This window comes from Adiantum capillus-veneris, chromosome 4 (genome assembly GCF_014529385.1).
Source record: "Adiantum capillus-veneris isolate H3 chromosome 4, ASM1452938v2, whole genome shotgun sequence".
In the NCBI taxonomy this organism is placed as follows: domain Eukaryota; kingdom Viridiplantae; phylum Streptophyta; class Polypodiopsida; order Polypodiales; family Pteridaceae; genus Adiantum; species Adiantum capillus-veneris.
Window position 1 is genome coordinate 53781418 of NC_140934.1, and position 24359 is coordinate 53805776.

The 24359-nt window shown below is 43.6% G+C and overlaps 1 protein-coding gene and 1 pseudogene across 1 annotated transcript; both read right to left on the minus strand.

Annotated features, from left to right (window-relative positions):
• LOC147459176 (uncharacterized) overlaps window positions 1-16705 on the minus strand; it is a 109692-nt pseudogene extending 92987 nt beyond the window's left edge.
• A 2912-nt stretch (window positions 16706-19617) lies between these two features.
• On the minus strand, window positions 19618-23131 carry LOC147459177 (uncharacterized). The gene is made up of 3 exons (XM_086510494.1): window positions 22618-23131; window positions 20574-22505; window positions 19618-20468 (listed from the first exon to the last, which is right to left on the minus strand). The coding sequence occupies exons 2-3, from the start codon at window positions 22358-22360 to the stop codon at window positions 19883-19885; spliced, it is 2373 nt and encodes a 790-aa protein (XP_086366620.1). The 5' UTR covers window positions 22361-22505; window positions 22618-23131; the 3' UTR covers window positions 19618-19882.
• Between the last annotated feature and the right edge of the window lie 1228 nt (window positions 23132-24359).

Consider the following 24359-nt stretch of genomic DNA (forward strand, 5'->3'; position numbering starts at 1 on the left):
TATTCCGCTATGTGCATGTTCTAGAATCAGCAGGTATTCGCTTTCACTTGCACAGATTCTAAGTTGATTGTCCTTTCCTCGCTTATAGAGTTGGTTCCCAATTAACTGAAAGTCACGAGCTTCCAGCTCTATAGATTTTTTCCGTGCTCTTGTGATGTTCTCAGGGAACGTCCTGTTGGTTAAGAAGTCAATGATATATTGACTCCATGCAGGTGCAATGTTTACCTGAAACAAAGTCGCGTGATCCACTGGTCTTTTGGCACTGCATATAGTACAATTGGTAACATAAGAATGTGTGTCCGCATACATAGTTGGCCAATAAACCCCCAATTGTTTCAGTCTCTGGTGTGTTTTCACCGTTGAACAATGAAATACACAATCCTGGACATGTGCCTCTTCAAGGTAGCACTCGAATTCTTTCGGATTTATACATAATCGTAGGATTTGGTCCGATCCAGGATGATACACCCGTCCTGCTATCAACTTGAAGTTTTTTTTTGTCGAAGTATTTATTGTTTGGATTTGTATTCCGTATCATCAAACCCACTTTCAAAGGACAGAATGCTAACAATTTCCTGAGACCATTTGGGTACCATTTCAATATTGAAAAGATAAGCATCTGGTATGTCATCATCTACTCCTTCAGGAGCTTCCCCGTTGTGTATCCTTGAAAGATGATCCGCTCGTAGATGGGTTTTACCCTTTTTGACCACCACTGTGCAGTCAAACTCTAGCAATATAATAAACCAGCGTACAATTCTCCCTGTATTGCATGGTTTATTTACCAGATACAAAAGAGCTTGATGATCTGTGAAGAACACAAATTTGTTTGCAAGCAAATAATGCCAAAATTTCTTTACAGCATAAATCATTCCTAACCCTTCCCGCTCGCTGGTTGTGTAGTTCTTTTCCGCACTGTGTAGCTGTCGGCTCGCATAGCAAACCGGAAAATCCATTGTTCCGCCTCAAGGTTGAGCCTGAATACTTCCAATGGCATATGCCGAAGCATCAATGTGAACATGGAATTGTATTTTTGCATATCGATGGATCAACTCCCTTGAGGTCTTTATACGACCATGCAAACACATCTTTATACTTCTTGAGAAGTTGTGTTAGTCGTTCTTCTTCTTCAGGATCTAAATCGTTTGCTATATAGACCGGCTGAGGCTTTTCACCTGGTTCTGCAAGGTCTATCTTTTTTGCATTTTCTGGCCATCGTAAGATTCTTGGTTGGTTCTTTCCCTGATAGGTGGTGTCATGATGATTTTTCTGTCCTGGATAGTAAATTTCTGATAGTGTGAGGGTACATTCATGTTCCCCTTTTCTGACCCTCCTTTACCGTCACTATCTTCTTCAGTAGTCCATATCTCACGTAAAGACCGTTTCAGCTCTTGGTATTTCTCTTTACGCTCCAGTTTGGTCCACTCTTGGTCTTTTGTTGTTTCTTTTTTTTATTTTTGAGATTTTTATGATTTTGTTTCTGTTTTAGCTTTTCGTTCCTATTTTAATTCCTCTTGCGTTCTTCCCCTTCGATCTTTTGAGAATCTTCCTGATATTTGATCTTTTACACAATCCTCTGCTTTTACAAGCATCAAATAGTGAGTTTTACCTTTTATCCTAGGCATCAGGTTCTCTCTCGCTTTGTTTCCTGCTCGTTTCCTCCTATAGTGTTCCTGGCGTCTAGGGTGTTGATTAGCAAAATCATAAAACTTGATATTCTCGGTTTCATTTCCACGCTCACTTGAGGTGTCTGAACACTCATTATCCGCATTATCTTTTTCTTCCAGATGTTCAGAGGAGTTATAAAACTCTTCTTGTTCTGGTAGTTCTACCGTATCATCTTCTCCTGGTATAATGCTTACCATGTAGTAGGGTAGCACATCATAGCCATCCTTATCGCAAAATTTTATTGTTGAACTATCTGTAATGGTACAGACATCCAATGTTGTTAGTATGTGTTCCCATTCTAGAGGTTCCAAGCCATCTTCAGGAAAAGGTTCCGGAATATACTCCTTGTCCTCTATCTCTCTTTCTAAGATGCATTCCTCTCTTCTTAAGCTTCCACAATGTGAAGCTCCGCACATCCATAGCTCTTTTGGTTTCCCTAACCATGTTGGGAGTTCTCATCCTGCTACTGTGGCTGAATCAAACTCTTCCACAAGTGTTTGGTTCACATCTTTGTAACTATGGTCTTTCAGGTGTATTTTAGTTGATGTCTCGCCATGTCTGAGGTATATGTGGTCATAACCCCAATCTTGGACCATCTTCAATTGTCGCATGAATGGTCGTCCCAAGATGATCTCATAATTGTTCTTTTTGTCGAAATCAACTATTGCAAATGTATGCTCATACTCGATTCCGCACGAAGTGACAATCACCTTTTCTAAGAGTCCTAGAGGCTTCTCCATGAACCCATCTGCCAATTGCAGTTTCATTCTGGTAGCCCTCAAAGCTGGTTTTCCCCATTTTGTTCAGATTTCCTTGGTGGCAATAGCAACTCCCGCTCCACTATCAAGAATAGCCTTGGAAACTACTCCTTGGAATTCTACTGGTAGAATTCTACTCCTTGGAATTCTACCAGTAGAATTCTACTGGTAGCGTGGTGTTTCCATCTTCTCCCTCGCAATACTCTCCAACCTTGTTCAATGGTACTGGCCTAGTGTTTAGTTGAGGCATGTCCAACTCTCTGATCCCTTCCTGTAGCTTCAAGGTGGGGTCTTTCACTTCAAATTTTTCTTAGAATTTACCTACTGTGGTCCACATGTTTGGCCATAACCTTAGGAGTTCTGCCGATGTGATTGTGCATGCCACCGGGGTGGACAACAACTCAATAAATCCTTGCGAATCCATCACCTTGTTAGAAGAAAGTCTTTGAGATGGGATTGCTCTCACCTCCGACTTGGCTTCGTACTCTCCTAGGTAAGAGGGTAAAGTTTTCAGCGAGTCTGGTTGGCTGTGCCCCGAACTAACTGATCCTTGGTCTCCCCCTTGTGAATGTATCTCAAAGTTCATTTGTGACCTTGCCTCAAATTCTTCAATAGGAGGTACGGTGACATTCTTTTCTTTTCTCGTGCTATTCATGTGGTTACTCATCCTATTAGCCTCGTTGGCCTCACAGATTTGCTTCCACAGATCGTCTAAACCGTTACAGTCCTTACCCATTTCTGCCAATGTTTTAGGCTGGAACCCGTCACTTGCCTCATATGTGGTATTTGGCACTATGATAGGCTCTCCTTTGGACTCATAGGCATTAGTGAGTCTTTCCTTTGTTTCCACATGTTTCTCTAAAGTTGGTTAGATAGGGGTTGGAGCTGGTGCCTCATGCCAATTTGCAGGTTTACCCAGTTGGTCTTCCATCAATGATTGAGTTGTTTCGATCATATTTTTACACATTTACAACCTTTGTTTTTCTATTTCTGCATATGGATAAGTCAACCACCTTTGCTCCTGGGTTTGGAGCTTGGGGAGCGTAAGGTCTCTCTCTCACGTACCCCTTGTTATAATAACATTCCTCGGTCCTATGGTTTGTCCATTTTTGTTCAATAGCGCACCACTTGGGCTGTTTAGCCTGGGGTTTGGCGTACAAGTTGATCTTTTTTAGCACTTTATCTACAAGCTGCTCCTGGTTTACAGCTACTTCTTCTTTCGGTGTTGTCTTAGAAGACTTGCTTCCACTTTGTTGTGAAGACGAATCGTCATCAAGGTCCTTGAACTCCCCCTCTTTGTAGACTGCACAATTGTCCACAAGGTAAAGAGCCTCCTTCGTCAACTCATTCAACGTCATGCTCCTCTTCATATGTAAATCTTTCTGGAGATCCGCATTCCTTAGTCCTTCGATGAATATCAGCATAAGTCTGGACTGAGTTGGCAGTTCTTCAACAGGACAGAACTTAACATATCTTTTTAGTCTTAGGGTTGCCTTTCGTACAGATTCTCCATCTTTCTGTTTGAATTTATGGATCTGTGAGACGGTATTATGAGCTATCCCCCTTAGTGAGAATTCCTCGATAAACTCGTCAAACACTTCCTCCATAGACTCAAAGTCTCTACGCTCTACAGAGTCAAACCAAGTGGCAGCATCATCCTCTAGGGTTAGTCCAAACCCTGCAAATTGGGTAGGAAATTCTAACACCTCTTCGGCTCTACTTACACGCACAAAGGCCGCTACATGATCTCTTGGGTCTCTGCTTCCTGTGTATTTCTTATTTACCCATTTTTGCACTTGAGAGGGTCTAATTCTCCGATGGTCTACAAACCTCATCATTGGATCTCCACGTCCTAATTGATATACCTCTTCAGGTCTTCTGTAATAGGCTGGTTCCTCTCCCAGTGGTGCTCCTAAGACATAATTATTAACGGTTCTCGCTGGAGGTGGTTCATCTCTTCGAGCTCGTTCTATGGGTGGTCCTCCTGGCTCTGTTGACCCTTGAGTCTTTGGCTTACTTTCTCCTTGATACCTTGAATAGAGTGGTGATTCTTACAAATCCGTTAGCCCTCGTGCAGCCTGATAATCATCTCGGTTTCGGTCTTGTTCCATTGTAGCACTCTGTCGAAGCCATGTATGCAATGATGGATGGTTTGCAGGTTGGTTTTGGTTGTTGAATGCTTGCGGTCGGGTGGAATGTGAGGTAGCGTCATACTCATCTAAAAAAGGATTCATTGACTTGCTTCGGGTGTAGGTGACTCTTGGCACTTCTTCAGGGGCATATGCTGATGCTCTTGGACCTGTTGCCCTTTCTACCTCCTCTGGGAGAATACGTTGGTATTCTCCTCCGTATCTATCAACAAAAACTATACCCTTCCCCATAGCAGTTTCATAAGAGAATAAGTAAATAACCTTTTCTTTGCTTAATTCGTTTACATATGGTTCTTTGCTACGAAAGTAAGAGACTATACCCTCACTCTCATGCTTGTAGATTCCCACGTTCTCGTTATAAGTTGGAACCCTGGTTGTTTTCTTATCATACATAAAAATAGCTCCGTGCCGATCAATGTTTCGTGGCGGTTCTTGAGCTTCTGAAACCATTTTCCCTTTCGCCACGTTATCTTCATATCTGTTGTAATCTTCAAGGTTACTAACTATTAGATAGTGGTTCCCCTTTTCGTTTCGGAATCTATCTCCATCATCATAGACTCGGATTATCTCCAATCTTTGAACTGGCCTCTCTTCGATACAAATGCACTTGCGTCCTCGATAGTCAGAATAGACTAGGGCTCCCTTCGAGTTTGTTCCCTGTAAGAAGATCACAGTGAGCTTGGAATCATTCAAAGGATTTTTGAGGTGCTTCCTATTGACATAGGTCCGTTTTAGGTGAAACCTCCTGGCTGTTGACTACCCATCATGAAGAAAGATTTGTCTGACGAAGTGTCAGTATCACTACCCTCCTCAATAATCGGTGCTAGAGGATCTAACCTTGCCTGAGTTACACTTTCTTCAGTGGACACTAAACTACTTTGGTCACCTGCCACCTTCTGGTCTCTAACAATGTATCTTCCTGATCTTAAATTCATCAAACTTATCAATGCAATTTATCACAAATCCAACCACTTACCCGGCAAAGGGTCAGTTTTTGCACAACTTCTTGCTTTGTTGCTGAATATACATGTACACAAGCGTTTTAATTTTGGCAATCGAGTCAAAGCATTTATCTGCTAGAGGCTATTTTAGTAATGATTGGTATAACTGGAGAGTTAATCTCAACCACTACTGTATTTTATACAGTGCTGATGTTCTGGATTAGGTCTGCTAATCTGAAACTGTACTTCCCTCGGATGTTGGTCAATTTACGTGAAAAAGTCTGAATTCAGTCTTTGATCCGTCAAATGGAAAAACAAGGTCCAAATTCACTTCTGAAAGAAGTTCTAGAACCCTTAAGCCAAATGAAATCTCACTGTCTATGCCTAGTCAAACTTTCTCTTCAGTAGGCCCCAATAGACATCCTACGTGTAGGATGTCTCCTACTTTGTTTTGCCTGGATTTTTGCAATGTGGTTTCCCCTTGATGTACTGAGCCCACATCTGCTTTTACTTTTTGATTCTGACACCTATAGGTTGGTCAAATGATCAAGAATCTGTTCCAAAAGCCTGATGTCTGTTCTGATGAATTCCCAAGTCAAATCAAGTCCAAATTGGACCAAATTTTCCTAGGAGGCTTATCTAAGGCTATATGACAGCATGGTATAGTCACAGTAGAATTTTGGTTTCAAAATTATACAGTAGACATCCTACGCGTAGATGTCTTTTTGATCAGAATGAACCCAAACTTGGACCAAAGATTCCCCTAGTCTTTAGCAACCCACTGGTATGCTTAGATTTGAGTTTGGATGTCAAAAGACCCCAAAACTAGCTATTCTTACCTTTTTCAGTCAAAAATGCTAAAGTCTGTTCAATCTTCCTTTCACTGACCCAAATGAGATGAAAGTTATTACATGCACTCAATACAACATTTAGAACATGCCTTTGGAGTCATCCTATGGTTTGGTCTCAAAATTAGGCCTTGTAAACAATTTGGGTAGGATGTTTGGCAATTCTTGTCTTTTGGCTTTGATCTATCAAAATTTGGTCAAATTTCTACTTTCCAGGTGAAAATAGGGTAGAACTTACCTTCTAAACACACTCGTAACCTCAGATTTTCCAAAAAGTGCCCAGATCACCATGTAGACATCCTACGCGTAGGATGTCTACTGCTTATTTTTTCAGACTGAAGTGTCCTTGATGCTTCCTTAAGCTCTCAACAAGTGCAAGTATGCTTCACAATTGCAAAAACATGCAAAAATCACTCAATTTAAGCCTTTTCTGAAATTTTACGTTTTTTGACTCCGCCTTTTGGCTTTTGGTCAACAAAAATAGGGAAAAACACTCAAGTCAATATGTTACTAGGGTAAAACCTACCCTCTGAACCCACTGATAACCTCAGTTTTTCCAAATTCCTTGCCAAAAGTGCCCTAGAGACATCCTACGCGTAGGATGTCTATTGTCTAATTAAAATGCAATTTTTTCTGGCAGTAGTATTCCCTATGCTCTGTAGAGCTCTCAGCAATAATCACAAAAACTTTTGGACTTCAAATCAGCTTCCAAACACAATTTACCGTCTTTCCTACTTAGCGTTTTCCACTTCTCTGATGAGCCTAACAGCAAATAAGACATGCATAAAGTACTCTAGATCAGCAATCAAGATATCCTACTTATCCTACTCCTACTCATCATGTGAGATGGTGATTTTGATGTCTTGGTTGCTTCCTGACCTCACACGGACTCTCAAGTCAACCCACCACCACATCTACCACTCCAACTCCTACTCTCTACACCACAACCTACTACTACCTAATACTACCTAAGACGGAAGATCTAGGCTAGACACACGCTCCCTAGACTCCTCCTAAGACCTAGAGAGTCCACCACCATCTGATCCTATCTAAATGTAAAACAGTACTCTGGCAAGCCAGAGGGACCTCTATCCTCAAGGACTAGTCTCGGTCACCTACTTAGGGCCCTCCCGACAGCGGTGCCAATGTTGGACGGATACGTCGTGACGGACGTCAGCACAGCGAGAACTCACCTAACATATAATGTCAACTAAGGACAAAGCTCGACCCACAGGTGCGTGGAAGCAAGCATAAGGTGTCAACCTACACTCGACCGACTCCTAACTAATTCTTACAGAGGTCTCTACCAATTGTCTAGGTCGCAGTCTTCAAGAGTGCATAAGAGGAAACTTCCTACAACGCTTTCTAGAGCCGAACACCTATCAAACAATTTCAAAACACCATAGAACTTGAAGGAGACCCTACTAACACCAAAAGGTCACTCTCCCTAAGGTCTATGAACCAAAATCCCAACCCAAAACACCCGGTGTAAAATCACGTAGGATGTCTGGCCGAAATCTGCAGGTCTTTGTTTCTAAAATCTAAAGTGCCTAATGTGTAGTATGCAAAATCGGACAACGTATACTCACCCAAATATCAGATGAAGCTCGTAGAAGGAGCTCGCAAAACCATACCGTACGCGCGCAATGTAGGCATCGGCGCGTAGCTCTCGTCGGGGGCAACCCGCTGCACTTCTTCGCACTCGATTCCGACCACCGGTGCACATGTAGCATCAAGATGAAGCTCACACTCTCTCTCGTACACAGTACGCTCACTCACAGACTTCAAAACTTGTTTTTTAAAAATGACAAAAGGTTCTCCATTAAGGTCAAAAAGTGGTATATATACCTTACAATTCTCAAACCCTAAAGTTTCAAAATCAACCATCTACTCAATCTAACTTATCAAAACTGGGATACAATCTGGAAACTTCTGTAAGTCTCAATATTTACAAGGTGAAAAATCAGGTTTTCCTCAATGAATGAATAATTACAAAAATAATAATCTTCCGAGTAGTTAGTTGCCGTGGGGTGTGTCCAGCTTCTAACATCATTGTGGGAAACATTGAGCTTCACCAGGCTGCATATTTTACCAAGCTCTGCAGGGATTTGGCTGGTGAGGTTGTTGTGGCCCAAAAGTTCAGGCCTTGCAACCTACCCAATTCTCCCAAACAAGGAGGGATACTGCCAACCAAACCATTCTGCGAGAGGTCTAGAGTAGCAAGATTATTCCCTTTTGAGTATGCGAGAATGGTGTCCATGGTGTGCTTCTACGTCAACAATAATAACCTAACAGGAGGCATTTCCAGCTTATTCATAGACAACTTCTTATGGAATCAAGGACAATCTCTAGATTTCAGCAGCAACTATTTTGATGGTGTCATTCCCAAGAGTTTGGAAAACCTTTCCGGCCTTTTCTACTTGGATTTGACAGCAGTCAATTTCATGGCTAGATTCCAATGGCGTTGGTTGGTCTCTTTCAAGTGGCTTATGTAGATTTTTTTGACAACCACTTATCAAGTAGAATTCTGAAGAAAGCTCCCCCAAAATGCTGCCACTCAACTTGTTACCTTGAAGCAAACCATAGACCAAAACAGCGCATTTGCCGATTTATGGAGGTATGCTGCCATTAAGCTTGTTGTAAGAGTGATCCAATACTCCAAAGTGTTGGGTGAACATGGAGTCTGGCATGTTGAATTCTATAGTAAAAGAGCATATATTGTCTGGAATTATTCCATCAAGCTAATCATGCGATAGAACAAGGCAATCTAGCCCAGGTAGGTTCGGGTATTCGGCCACCTAGATTGTTTGCCCAAATCAAGGGTAGCAAGCTGTGAACATCTCCCAAGCTCAAGAGGAATCGCTCCAGTAAAAATTTTGGAGCTAAGAGTGAGGGTGGTAAGATTCGCCAACATACCTAGCTTGGCCGAAAGCGGGCTTTCGAGAAGGTTGCTATCCAAGCACAGTTCATGAAATATTTTGAGGTTTCCTACAAGGGGAGACAAACTCCCATTGAGGTATTTGTCTCTCGCTGATATCTCCATAAGGGAATTGGATTCCCAAAGCTCATTTGGTAAGGGGAAATGCCACTAGCATTGCCATCCCTGCAAAGTATCTTGGAATGTTCCCTGTGAGCTGATTGCTGGTGAGTTCTATGTCTTACAAAGCAGTGCATTTCCAAAATGCCGTATCGATAGTGCCATTAAAAAAGTCCTTATTCAAGAATGGCTGTGAGAGGTGGGGTGCATTGCAAAGCTCACTAGGTATAGAGGCTGATAGTTTATTATCATCTAAGCCTAAAGTGAAGAGTGAAGAATAGTCACCCAACTCTTTTGGTACGCTCCCTAAGAACTTATTGGTTGCCAACAAGAGAGAAGTTACCCTTGTCTAGCTGCCCAACCAAGATGGTAATGGCCCATTGAAATGATTATTCACCAAAGACAGGTAATTGACAAGCTAGAAGTTCGCAAGCTCATCCGAAAGCAGACCTCAAGGCCGATTTAAAGAGAGATCCACAATTTGCAGACTTTTGTAGTTCCTCATCGAAAGCGAAAGAGACCCATTGAAAAGATTGTAGGGCATGATGAGAGAGGTTAAGTTTTGGAGGCGGTCAATGGAGTCAGGAATAGTGCTGGATAGGAGATTGTGAGTGAAATCCATCTTTGTCAATGCCTGCAAACTGCCAATCTCTGTCGGCAAGGACCCCGAGAGTTGACATGAAGCCATGTAGAGGTTTGCAAATTGCTAAACTGCACAAGCTTCATATTTCTTTAGGCAATGCGCCCCTAAACAAATTTTTCCAGAGTTGCAAGTCCGTGGGAGCAGTTAGATATCCCAACTATACTGGTAGGGGGGTTGTGAGAGCATTGCTATCAAGGTCCATATACACTAGGCTTGCAAGAGAGCCTAACTCTGGCGGCAACTGCCCCTAGAGCTTATTTCCAGAAAGGTCCATGGTTGCAAGGACCTTAAGGTTCCCCATTTCAGGAGGAATGCCACCTAAGAAGGCATTCTCATTCATGACAATGCGGCTCAAGTTAGGCTATGGTCACGCGAGACTTAGTTTCCACAGACAACGGCCGACCAAGCCTGATAGCATGCAGCTTTCCACCGGCATAGCGTTGTGAGAATTTGTAACTATGCCTTTTTTGGCATAGTTTTCAAACCAAGCCCGTTGCGTGCCGGTGAATTGTACTTTTCTCTCCCCTGTCTGCGCCTCACACTCCCTCTCACTACAGGCTGCTTCCCGTCACCCTCTGAGCTGCCGTACCTGTCGCAGTCAGATGTTGTCACGAATTACCGAAAACTAAGCCTCGCGTGACCATGCTCTTAGAAGGTTTTCGAGTGACACCGGAACTAACCCTAACAATAGCTGCAAGGTCAAGCACCTGCAACTTTGACAAAGAGCCCAACTCAAAAGGTAGGATAACAACGAGGAGGTTTCCGCGCAGGATTAACTCTTCCAGCTCATGCACATTCCCTATTTGCAGAGGCAGGCGACCAGAGATCGCATTGAAGCTGAGATCGAGATGCTTCAGGCTCTTCAATTCCCAAACACCCATAGAGATGTTGCTCAAAGAGAGAGAAGGTGACTCGGCCATCTGGTGCACATGAGACGCCTATCCACAAACTTGGAGTAGCGTGGTCGGAGGCCTAGTTTGTCAAGGACGTTGCATCCTCAAGCTCATTCTTGAAGTTCATGAGCATGCGCGCTTCGCCTCAGCACTAAAGGGCACGGGGCATTAAATGAAGCCCCAGAGGTGGGATCTACGGTTGAGAAGCTCGGGCACAAAAGCAGAGGCGCGCAGGGCCGTAGGATGCACCAGAAGTAAACTAGGACGTCGAAAAGTAAACTTGGACATGGGCACACCTGTCCACGTTGACTTATCATGCGTTTGTTGCCCACCATGGTCAACATATGCGCACGGGGGGTTGGATAAGCCACGCGCCTTGCCCAGCACCCACCCGGGTTCGAATCGTGCGAGCAACACCCCACGCCCCATTTTTTTGAGCCCTCAAATCTCCTTGAGATTCGTGCGCGCACCCTCAGACGTAGATCCCATCTCTTTGCTCCCGTGCCCTTTAGTGATGAGGCGCGCTTCAAAGTCTGCTACATTTAATGAGCTTCGTCAACATCCCGTGCCCTTTAGTGATGAGGCGCGCTTCAGAGTCTGCTACATTTAATGAGCTTCGTCAACAGTGGATTGTTTGTCTTGTTCAAGACACATGAAACACGTGAGCTTTTCTCGGCAAAGAGAGAGGGACGGGGGAGGGGACTGGAGGGAGGAGAGAGAGAGAGAGAGAGAGAGTATTTTGCCAAAAAACCTCACACAGAAGTGAGGCAAACCTATAAAGTAAGAACGGCTTGGCCAAACAGAAACAGACAGATGGTGTAAAGACGGGCTTACCGTTGAATCCATAATAACCGGGAAGGGGACCACTGATGAGAAGAGAGCAACACGTGCAGCTGTACATGAAGGCTGAAGCTGTCGTGACCTCAGTGGCGTCCCTCGTCCTTGATTTGGGGAAGCTGTCGGGCCTTGATGGTGAAGATGAATTACACGCTGGAATTTGGAAAGCACGTATATGGGAGGTAATGACTAATGACCCATTCCCAACATATGGTCTTCCCAATTTTGCATATAGGTTTATTAAATAAAATCTAAGGAGATGCCTTGTGTGGGTTTGAGGGGAAAAGTGGAGGTCGTGGTACGTGGAGGAGAGACGAGTTAATGTGTGATGTTGTCGGCGTCAACACGAGGATGCAGAAAAATTGGGGGTAGTAATTTGGGAATTTTTGAAATTTGAGGCACAACTTATAGGGGTATTTTGGTAACTTTCCCAAAATTTTATGCCTGTGAGATACAGCACGACAAGCCGAGGAGATAGAATTTTTTTATTTTGGTGTGCAGGAGGGTCATGATGCATGCGCCCATTCTATGGCCTTCCTCCCTCTGCATGGTGCAACAATCCAGGTTGTTAAGTGAGGGTTGTGCCAGGCAGGGAGATGGCTACAGCACTACACACAATAAGCCCTCAATAGGTTGCAATGATTTTAAAACATTTCTTTTGGCAAGAATCAAGAAAGATTCTCGTGCGAGGTTTAGCCAAAGGAAATGGAAATGGAAGAAGGGGGGGAGGGGGGTAGGTTTACAGGTGGCGCAAGTGTCACAAGAGGGAACCAAGAGGCCAAGAGGCTGACATCATGCCACGATGGAGGCAGGGCAGCTACTCTCTTGTCGACCTCGCATGCAAAATAGAACACTACTTATCCCACCTCGGTGTCTCACTTGCTTGATAAGTAATGTCCATTGACAGGCATCGATGACAAGCCTGCGCACGTGGCACGACGAGGAGGGGGGCTGGGTGGAGCACAAGGTGGTATATTTTTTTACATTGAAGAAATCACGTGGGCATCAACAAAGCAGTTGTGGAGGAGTGGCTTAGGGCAATGAGTTTCAAATCGTAGTGTTTATGTGTGAGTTCAACTACACCTAATGTATTGCTTTAAATTGTATGTAGTGAGCGCCATGAGCAAGGAATCTGTAGAAGATTTTGACTAATGGAATCAAATGGAGCGAGTAGGTGTGCCAAAGTGTCTTATTAAGTGGAATCAAGAAAGATGTGTTGCTTTTGAAAGGAAAGTAAAAACAAAAGGTCATGAAAGGAGGGGGGTGGTGGTAGAAATGTGACAGGGGTAGAGGCGGCACGACTGTCCGAAGGCAACGACAGGGGTGATGGAAAATTGGCACAGCCAAGCGGCAACATCAGGGCAGACCCACAATCCATATCTTGAAGAGGAAAAACGAAGGTGCATGACACGACATGTGTTGTTTGAGGGGCTGACAATCAGGTGAATGAGGGAGGGAGTGCATGGGCTAGCCGAGGCAGCCAAGTGTTGAGAAAGATGGCTAGACAAGTGGCGACTCTATCATAATAACTAATATCTAATTCTCCTAAATGATTTTCTCATGTTAAACTGATCATTTAATATGGGGAAGTGCCAGGGGAGAAAAAGCTAGAATATTGGTTAAGCTGGCAGACCGGCCACAGTAGGGATCCAAAGGACGGAAAATAGGGATCCAAAGGGGGGGGCATCTGCAAAAGAGCAATGTGCAACAATGGGCTTTAAAGACCCTAAGGTTCAGCCCATTAAGACTTCCAAAATGCTAAGGTTCCAAAATTCAAAGGTTGTGTCCAAAGGTCATCACTAGGGAAATTGGATGCTTTGTGTGTGTACCAAAACAGTATTCATTAATCTTACAAAGGAGGGGGCGATCCCTGGAAGTAGGGGATGAGAGAGAAACACACACACACACACACACACACACAAGCTCCTTTACACAAAGGGAATGAGGGACACATGTCAGCTCCCTAGCCTAGATGCCCACAAGGTGCACTCAAATCCTATTGGATGGCCATAAAGGTGAACCAATGAGAATTAGGCTAGTAGATCTAGTTCAATTAATTTAAAAACACTTAATAAAAGAACCAATAAGAATTAAGCTCTCTAGAAGACTATTGGACAGTCTCTCAAGGGGTCCAATGAGCATTCAGCAGCCCAATGGCTTGCCTGATTTCTATTGGCCAGGAGACAAAGGGGTCCAATGAGAGTTTAGTTGCACTAATTAATTACCTAAAGCTCTCACAAAAGGGAAAAGGGGGACACATGTCAGAAGGCTATCACTTATGCTACTTAACTTTCATTGGCTAACCTGGAAGAGGTCTAATGAGGTGCTAGCAAGAGCAAAAAGCAAGCGGGGTCGACCAAGAGAGAGAGGGGGCTGAATTTTACAAGGCATTATTGCATACACACTCACACTGGTCCATGTGTGAAGCAAGAAGACTCTCTCTCTCCTTCTCAAGCTTTAATAAAAAGCTTATCACCTACTTCAAGCTTGTGAGAAGGGAGGCCTACACCAACAACTCTTGGCTTTATGATGCAAATCCAACCAAGAGCCAAGCTTCAATGCATGCTCATCTCCTCTACCATGCTAATTACTAAGCTATGCATGCTAACATGAGTGATTATGTGAGGAGATGTACATCTTTCTTGTAAGACTACTCCTCCTTCCTCTCAGTCTACTCTCATACCCCGCTAGCTCTCACCATCTTCAAAGGTGTGTGAGGTCTTGGGTCCGAGATCGTGAGGGAATTGATATTGTGTTTAATAAGTGTTTTACTTAGTCCTTGAAGTTTTCATCTTCATTGCACTAGCTAGTATTGAATGAACACAAAGAATTGTATTGTAAAATGTCTCTCTTGATGGGAGAAGCCATAATATTAAGCCTTTTGGAGGGGGGACCAGCTCCATGTAAATCCGGTCCTCAACTGTTGTCAATAGCCTAATTTCTCTCTCTTTTGAAGTATTGTTCATGCATCTAACTAGGTGTTATACTTTTTGTTGCTCTCTCCACCCAAGCACTCTTGTTAATCTCACTAGGAATCTATTCTCATGAAAAGCTCACTATGTTCATGCTATTTTCCACTATACATAAGTTACTAGGCCATTAAAAGTTACATTGGTATTAGAGCACAAGGTTTCTATTTTCTTGCTCAAGAACGGAGGTCCTCAAGCTAGCTATAAATGGTTGGTATTATTAATTGCATTTGAGTAAGTAGAATAGGAATTTTTCAGCCTTGCAATGCAGATAACGGGGCATCACCGTTGAGAGCTATTGTCTTAATAGTGGAGTCCTACGGGGCTTGCCTACGGCTTAACCACTATTGAGCTATTAAAAGCTTGACAGGAGCCGGTGTTGTTTTGGTGTTGAACGAGCCTCTCTTCTATTCCTTGCAATTAATGGTATTCAAGCCATGGGTACAGTAGCTTGAGTGCTTTTTCTAAAGGGGTAAAGAGGAGTAGCAACTAGGGCTTGAAGTGCCAGAGTACACCTAAAAAGTTTACACCTAAAAGTTGTTAGAATGGATGACAATAGTAAAGAGAGTGAAATTAATGTTGATAACTTTGATTTTGCTAATAATCAGGCTACTGATGCCCCTATGCTTGTTAACTATCTTGTTTCTAGGCTTCAACAAGTCATGGGCAATCCATCCCTCCAAAGTGAAGTGCAATGGCAGCTTCATGCTCATAGTATTCTCCAAGCTCCCCACCATGACGAGAGAGTACCTAGGAAGCCTCCTTGCGAGACTTCCAAAAGAGGCCTCTCTCCGATTTGGGAAAAAGAAGAGGATCACAGTAATGCAGCCACTTCTTATGGTTCTGCTGCGAGTGGCAAAACTTCTGTTCTTAATGCTTCTACTGGCAGCACTTCGTCTGGCAATTCTGGTGATAAGGGCAAAAAGAAGATACATTGCCATTATTGTAAAGCTAATGATCACTTGATCAAGTCGTGTCCTAAGTTGAAGGCCAAAGAGGCTAAGAAGAAAGAGGGTGGTTCCACTACAAATGCTGGATCCACTACAAATGCAGCCATTGTTGAGTCTTATGTGAAAGGAGACTGTATTGCTGATGTTGATGCAGAATGGGCTTTTAGCGCAGAGTGCACTTACAATCCTGTTGTCCATGATGCATGCTTGTCAGTTGCTACAGATTCACATATGTGGTATTTTTACAGTGGTGCTACAAAGCACATTACCTCACATCGTGAATTGTTTACCTCTCTCGAGTCTGTCCCTCATGGGAATTCAGTCACTTGTGCCAACAATGCCTCTTATCCGGTTCAGGGAGTTGGAAAGATTGTGCTTACTGCTGCAAATGGAAGTTCTTTCACACTTGTTGATGCACTTTATGTACCTGGGATTAAGAAGAATCTCTTGTCTGTATCCGCACTTGCTAGACTTGGACTTGTAGTCAAATTTGTGGATGACAAACATACAGTTCATGATCTCAGTTTTGGTGATGAAATTGTTGCATCTGGCCTTTTGTGCCGTGGGCTGTATAAGGTCACTTTGTATGACAAGTGTGGATAAAATTTTACAAATGTTGTTGCAGATTCAAGGGCTATTTCAGATGCAAAACTTTGGCATGCACGTTTTGGTCATATGAATTTTGTCAGTTTGCTGCGCTTGCAGAAATCTAATATGGTTACTTCTTTGCCCCTTCTTGAAGCACCTGTCAAACATGTTTGTGAAGGCTATATTTTGGGTAAGATGCAGTGTTCTAAGTTTCCAAAGGATGGTTCAGTTAGGTCCCCTGCCCCCAATCGTACCTAGCTAGGTATGCGGTGCCTCTCTCACAGAAGCTCATGATGTTGAGGTGAATCACAATGTGGGAATTATTGTGAGAATTTGTCCAAAACTTCTTGTGTTTGACCCGACGAACAACGAGAAGAGGAAGAAGAAAATGAACAGTCCGCTTGGCACATGCATGATAGACATGGTGTGTGCCTGTGTTACTGGGGAAACATGACAAAGAGTGTGTGCATGTAAATATCTGCAAGAGGTATGGCAAGTGTGTGTGTGTATATTGTGTGTGTGTGTGTTAGTGGTTATGTCTCTCTGTGTGTACCTCATGTACATCACTCTTTGGCTCCTTGCAACAATCACTTCTCCATGGCAACAGGCGGTTGTGTGTGAAACGAATGTGCATTAGAGTTGAGTGTCATGTGTGTGTACATGTGTGCTGAGGTATGCAGTAAAGAAACGGGGTACTTTGTTGTTGGTGTAGTAGCCAAGGAGTGAGAGAGAGTATGCCTCCTGCCCACCCACACCTGCATGTAAAAACCTGCAAAAATTGGCCTTGCTGGCTGACTGTACTCGGCCACAAAAAAACCCCAGAATAAGCCCATTATGGGCACTAGTGAATAGACAAGGGATGTTAGCAAATACCCATATCAAAAAGGGGCATGAGAGAGTATATCTTCGCCCACCAAACCTCCTCTTAAATACCTATGATGAATCAACCTTGAATGTACTTAGTCAAGCCATTCTCAAACGAGAAGGAACTTGTATCAATCATACTCGAACTCTTGTCGCCGAACTTGCTACTGGGAGCGCATTTTTTGTTAAATACAACTTCCAATTCTTTTAGCTCTCTTTTCAAACTCTTGCATATGCAGATAGTTGATGTGCCTGCTAGTCACTTATTAGTATTAGACATCGCCTCCACCAGTGCCCGGTCGATGCCTTGAAACTGCAACACCAGTTGCTCGTTGAATGTCTTTAACTTCATCAACCCCCCCCCCCCCCCCCCCCCCCCCCCCTTCTCTCTCTCTATGTGGAGAGAAAGGGACGCACTCCGATAAATGATCAGAGAAAACATGCGAGGCAAATAACTTTTACACGATAGCGTTGGCTAATTTAGTGCATTGATATGTTTAATAAGATGCATACCACCATTTTGTAAGTAGTTATAAAACAGGCAATCAATCAGTACATTGTCATTTGAGCTGACACCTTGGACCTTAAACACTAGGAAGTGTAGATCGCCTACGTAGAAGTGCAACTAGACAACATTGAAGGGGGTGTTCGTGGGATAGATAGAAACTAAAAGAAAAAAACACTAAGAAGAGTGTGAGCTATGAAATAGAGCTTTGATCTCTTTAATAGTGAAGCTGCTCAAAAAATGGAATATTAGAACTTGCTTGGAGGAGCCATTCAGGTTCGATGACCTGAGCCAAGAAAAGCAGCCATAACTCTTTATGTAGTGGACCCCTAACATAGAACATAAACTTAGGTCTGATTTGCTTTAAGTTCAATCAATATCCCCTATCTTTAATATTTGTCTTGACTTTTGTTTTGTGTTTGGTAGGGAGGACATGTATTCACAACACTAGAAGTTTTGATTGCACAAGCGCGACTCCAGCTCGGCAACACTGCAAGGTTCATTATCTGTATCCAACTCCCCATGACTATGCATTTGCTTGGTGCAACACATAAATGCTACGGGGCAGGGCACGGCTTCCGTTTCTTATAATTTTTGGAGGGACCACAGTGCCAACTCTCCACTATACTTTTGTATGGCACTTTTGCATGACATGCACTACATACTTTGCAATTTCGATTTGTGGCGTTTCATTGCATGACATATATTCACATTCCTTTCTTGTCGCTTGAATCAAGTATCGACTTGTGGATGGACAATTGAGAAGCGCCAATACAACATTGCAGGTCAGTAAAGCATTTCATTTTTTGTTGCAATTTATTGACACAACTCTTTGCATACGATTACTATCCAATGCATGTGGTGTATTACAATAGTGAATGTATGTGATGTATTGTAGTCACTAGCCAATGCATGTGGTGTATTGCAATTGTGAATGCATGTTGATTTCTAAAATCAACCTCTATTATTTGATGTACATGTCCTTGTATCCTTCCATTATCGTAATAACAGTTTTATACTCAACTAACTCTCTAAAAAATGATCCCTATAATCTTAACCTTGTCTCCTCATATAAATAAACGTAATAGCATTTCTTAAATGTATATCCCTTTCAAGCAGTGTCGTCCTTGTCAAATTAGTGATGCTCCTTGTTCCCTTCAATGCTAAATGCTAAATGTCGATTTGCATATGTCCTGTTATATTCTATAGATGTTATATAGCAAGGCCCACCATGCAAGACTAGTTCGAAATTTTACAGGATAAATTTCACGCTGAACCTTATTCCGAGCAAGATGAGACTTATGAGTCATCGCCATATCCCTGAGATGCTGCATGAATGGAAGCTTGTCGATTCTCAGAATGAACGATACATGGCAGCTCATAACAATCACCGGAACAATCTTAACAATGCTTCCAAAAACCATAGTCAAAAGCATCAAGGGCAGTACCACCTTATCAAGACATCATTTGGTAAGAACTGTTTATCTGGAAACTCTACAAATACATGAAGTCTGGCAGCTCATACCAATCATAGAATACATGAAGTCTCTACAAATACATGAAGTCTAGCAGCTCATACCAATCACCATCAATGTGTTTTGACAGGAGTTGGAATCGAAATTGGCGACAGATTCTTTGATTCCTGCAAGAAGGAGCGTCTGTTCTTTTGAACCTCAGCTCTAGGAGTAAAAGCTTGACATCTGACCAGTCTTTATTATTGCCTGCTCTCTTCTTTTTATATGGGTCCATATGAAAGTTGAAGAGGTCAAGTTGTCTTGTCAGGAGACTTCGTGTATTTGTAGATTTTCCAGATAAACAGTCGTTAACAAATGATGTCCTATAAGGATAAGGTGTCACTGCCCTTGATGCCCTTGATGATTTTTGCTAGCCAAACTCACAACCTTGTCTGGCCTTCCTATTGAGTCATACTTTCTTTAGATTGTTTACTTCAGAAGAATATCAGATGGATAAGAACTGCGAACGCAGAAACTCATCGGAAAACAAAAATATGATACATAAGAGGGTTTTGCAGAAACCCGCCTGATAACAAAAATATGATACATAGAGGGTTTTGCAATTACTGCAGAGAGGACAATATAAAGTACACTTTCTAAGTAGCCGAACGTGGTTGCTGGTTGAATAGAGTTTACAAGCAGCCTCTAAATCTGTATTCATTTTCTTCGTTACTATGCAGGTGTTAATATTCCAAGTAGCACACCAATGATTGTGGTTTAGGAATAAGTAGAAGGAGCCTGTCGTGGCCATGAGTAACCTCGGCGCCAGATTGCTGCACCATTGTTAGAGACGGCTCCATCCTGAGTTGCTTGTTTAGTTTGGAGCCAGTACTGTTGAAGTGCGAAGCCAGCAGCAGAAGCATTGGGTGAGGCAACAGTACACAGAGGCCATTGCAGCTTTTTCCACAGTTCCTTAGCTTGGTGAATGAGAAAAATACCAGTTTCAATGTCACCTACGTCGCCATTGCAAACAGCCCTTCTTGTGCGCGTCTCAAGCACTGCGGGTAGGCTTTGGAGGCAGGCAGCCAGCATCTCCACCATGAGGTAATGTATGTGCTCTATCAGGCAGGTATCTCCCTGATTCAGTACATTCTCCCTTCCTGCCATCTCTACATCCATACACCATTTTCGCAAGTTCTGGCACACAGTGTATGTCGTGTAAGCAATAATTGCTTCCATTGTCCATGGAAACACATGTCTGTGTTTCTGTATTTGCCTCGTTGCAGTCTCCAAGTGAATATCCAGAATGTCGGCAGGGCTGATCACTTGGACACCACACCTAGACGCTTTCTGCTGCCAGGACCTGTTGTCAGACCAGTTCGAGTTTGCAAAACCCATAACAAGATCATTAACCAGACAGTTTCTATCATGTAATCAGAGATACAATAACCTGTGGTGCTTTTTGTACCTTCTCTTGTTGAGCAAGGATGACCACAATGATGTGGAGGCTTTCAAGTATGTCTCTTTAGAACAGACAGAGGGTGCATGCATCTCATCCACCACTGCGACCATTTGTAACGCCTGCTCATATGCTTCCATCATTGCCATAGTCCTTTCGGATGTTCCAATCACTTCCACCTCTACTATGCTCGATACATTAAGAAGTGAAAGGATCGTGAGACTCCAGCCATACTGATCCCCATAGTTCCCCATATACAACATAGCCACATTTGTAGCTCCTTTTTTATCTAAAACCTCGTAGACAACATTGTTTTCAACATAGCATGCTTGATTGGACAACTTCAAGATAGTCTCCAAGGCCTGTTTAGGTTTTGTTTTGGCTGTCTTAATGCATCTCTGGATTGCCAGTCTTACAGACCCTTCGAACAATTTCTGAACAGTGTGTGGGTCCTCCCCTGGTATGTGTATAACTCCTGCCGTTAGATCTAATTGAAGTGATGCCGCACTCACTGGCATTTGCATCGTCGTGGAGCATCCCATGACTTTCGAATAAATCATCAGAAAAAGGGCTTTAAGTGGGAACAAGATCGGCCAGTAAATGAGCACAAGCAGTGGGGGCTTTGACATGCGAACTAACAAGGTAGGCAGAGTATGTGCTAGCATTGTAGAGGTCAACATAAATCCATAGAGGGGACTAATCAAGAGGAGCATGATGAAATATAAGCTACAATAGACTGTGGCTTTGAGAATAAAGATGATCTGCTTCCAAATGGTCGGATGTAATGGACAATGCGGTCCTGCTTTAAGGTGAAGCACTAAATTCATGACCTTCCGGCGCCAGTAGAATGGATGGGTGTCAAACAGAAGCGATGAAAGGGGTCGGCTATCACACATGGCTAGTCTCAGCCAGCGACCGAGACAAATGAATCCAAACAGTATTATACTTACGTTTGTAAAAGGCACTACATATAAACGTGGTGTGTAGTATGAGTGAGTTGCAATCTCTAGCATCGTTGCTAAAAGCAAAATGAGAGCTAATAGTATGACTTGTGAAGGCGATCTTGAAGCAACATTTTGTAGATTGCTTGTCACTGCCATCATCAATCTTACACAGGTAGTGCGCTCCAGCCCTTCCCAGCTCCATGATAGCACTTGCTTCTCTGCTCCTGACGTGTTCCCCTCTTCGAGTTGCTGCAAGCGCATTGCGACACAAGCTGCTACATCTGATGTCATTTCATCCATGGCGAATGATTGAATGCTGAGTATTAGTATGAAAGAAATCAAACAAGCAAGCTCCACTTCCAGATGGCCGAAAAGAAAGCTTATATGTTTGTAAGATTCATCTCTGGCTGGGTAGATTACCCAGGACGCAATATTGAAGGTGAAGGTCATGAGAAGCAAAGTTGTGCCGGTGAAATTGCTCCACAGCTGGCTGCGGTCGGTGGAAGCAACAGAGGGCATGCAAGCTCCTATGAATGCACAGGCAAGGACAGAACCTGTCACATTGAATAGCTCGGGGATGAGTTCTTTCTGCTCGTGAGGTGTCGAGTACATTTTGGGGCCCTTGGCCAGAATGCCGAGGAGGGCCAAGGTGCCGGCATTAAGGGCAGTGAAGCGGGTTGGGTAGCAGGGGAAGAGCCAAAGTCTTCTAGAAATGCATTTCCAGAGAAGTTGTATGCCCAAGAACATCAGAATGAAGGATGCAAGATAAGAAACTCCAAAATTGCCAATAGTGAGGATGCGGACGGTAACCTGCTGGAGAGAGTTTGCAGGCGCTGCGTCGATGTAGTCCATTTGTGTAGTAGCTGTTACCCAATCCGAGAAATTTATTTTCTTAGGAATCTTGTCGAGATGCTCTCTTCCCTGATCTCAATCCCAAATAGTAGATGGTGGCCGACTCTTTCCCTTTGTTTCTATTATGGCATCCAAATGTCTCCATCTGCGCACCAAGCTCTCTCTCTCTCTCTCTCTCTCTCTCTCTCTCTCTCTCTCACACACACACACACACACACACACACACACACACACAACTGCCCCTCCGCACGAGTTACCTCGTCAGCAAGAATCTGTGAGTTCTCCACCTGCAACTGCCCCTCCACACAAGTTACCTCATCAACAAGAATCTGTGAGTTCTCAGCATACCCTCTGAAGCCTCTATCAGCAGCCTGCGATAGGCAATCTATGGTGACCCAATCATTTTTATTGGTTTATTACAGAGAATAGGGGAAGCTCCTTGGGCGAACGCGAAGGAAAGGGAAGGGCTGGTGCAGACAACACGGGCTCACAACAGATTACGAAAGTCTTGCGTAGTCTTGCATGCTTCAGTAGCTTCATTCATCGCTTGGGAGCAAACGGCGGGCGAAGTGGAAGGGTGGGGCTTGGGTGCAGAGGTTGCGAGCACAATTTTTTTTTTTAATGCAATCCGCTACGCTGGTGCAAGTGATTGGATAGAAGCATGTAACGTCTTTGCTATCCTCGCATGGATTTGAGCCCTCTCTTCTCTACCGTTTTTATGAGGTAAGGATAATATGGTGACCTTCAGAGGTAAGGAAGGGAATTGTAAGGAATCTATCTAATAAAGGAATAAACTAGAGGATGAGTTAGTATCACCTAGGTGTAGTATGGGGTACCAGCTGGAGAAAATTGATAAAATGATGGTATTAGTTTGGGAAGGAAAGAGAAAGGGTTTACAAACCAAAGGAAAAAGGGGGGGGGGGGGGGGGGGGCGGTCATCTGGAGGCCATGTGCTTACTTTTCCTTTTCATATCTCTCTCTCTCTCTCTCTCTCTCTCTCTCTCTCTCACACACACACACACACACACACACACACACACACACATACACACACACACACACAATGTCTGCAGGGTCTCGATGCAGAGGTTGCTCCAAAGACGTCTCTCTCTCTCTCTCTCTCTCTCTCTCTCTCTCTCTCTCTCTCTCTCTCTCGGGTACCAGCTGGAGAAAATTGATAAAATGATGGTATTAGTTTGGGAAGGAAAGAGGAAGGGTTTACAAACCAAAGGAAAGAGGGGGGGGGTGGCCACCTCGAGGCCATGTGCTTACTTTCCCTTTTCATCTCTCTCTCTCTCTCTCTCTCTCTCTCTCTCTCTCTCACACACACACACACACACACACACACACACACACAATGTCTGCAGGGGCTCGATACAGAGGCTGCTCCGGAGACGTGTGTGTGTGTGTGTGTGTGTGTGTGTGTGTGTGTGTGTGTGTGTGTGTGTGTGTGTGTGTGTGTGTGTGTGTGTGTGTGTGTGTGTGCTGTCATATAGATGCGGCAGAGGAGAGAATCCTCTCTTGTAAGGGTTGGGGCTTACATGAGGCTGCCTTAGTAGAGCGCTCGCGAGAGAAGAGGCTTAGCCTCCTTCGTCTCTGCCGCATGACATCGCTGCTTGGTCTTAGGCAGGACCAATAGCCTTCGGGATTGCTGAAGCATCTTGCTAGTAAATGAATTTTTTAAAAGAACTCCCAGTATGCCTAGTATGTCTAGTAGTATGGTATGTGCTCCCAATATCAGAAAAACAGGACCACAATTCCGTTCACTTCATACATGAGAGAGAGAGAGAGAGAGAGAGAGAGAGAGAGAGAGAGAGAGAAAGAGATCCAATTTCCATGCTTTTCTTCGTTGCAAAAGTGCGCGGGTCACATAATAGTCTAAACTGAAGCCCACACACCTTTTTGATAAGGGGACACCCTAATTCACTCCCTCGCAAGCTCAGATACAAGATTGCAAAGAGGCGGGACTACACTACACATAGATTGAGTAACCATGAAA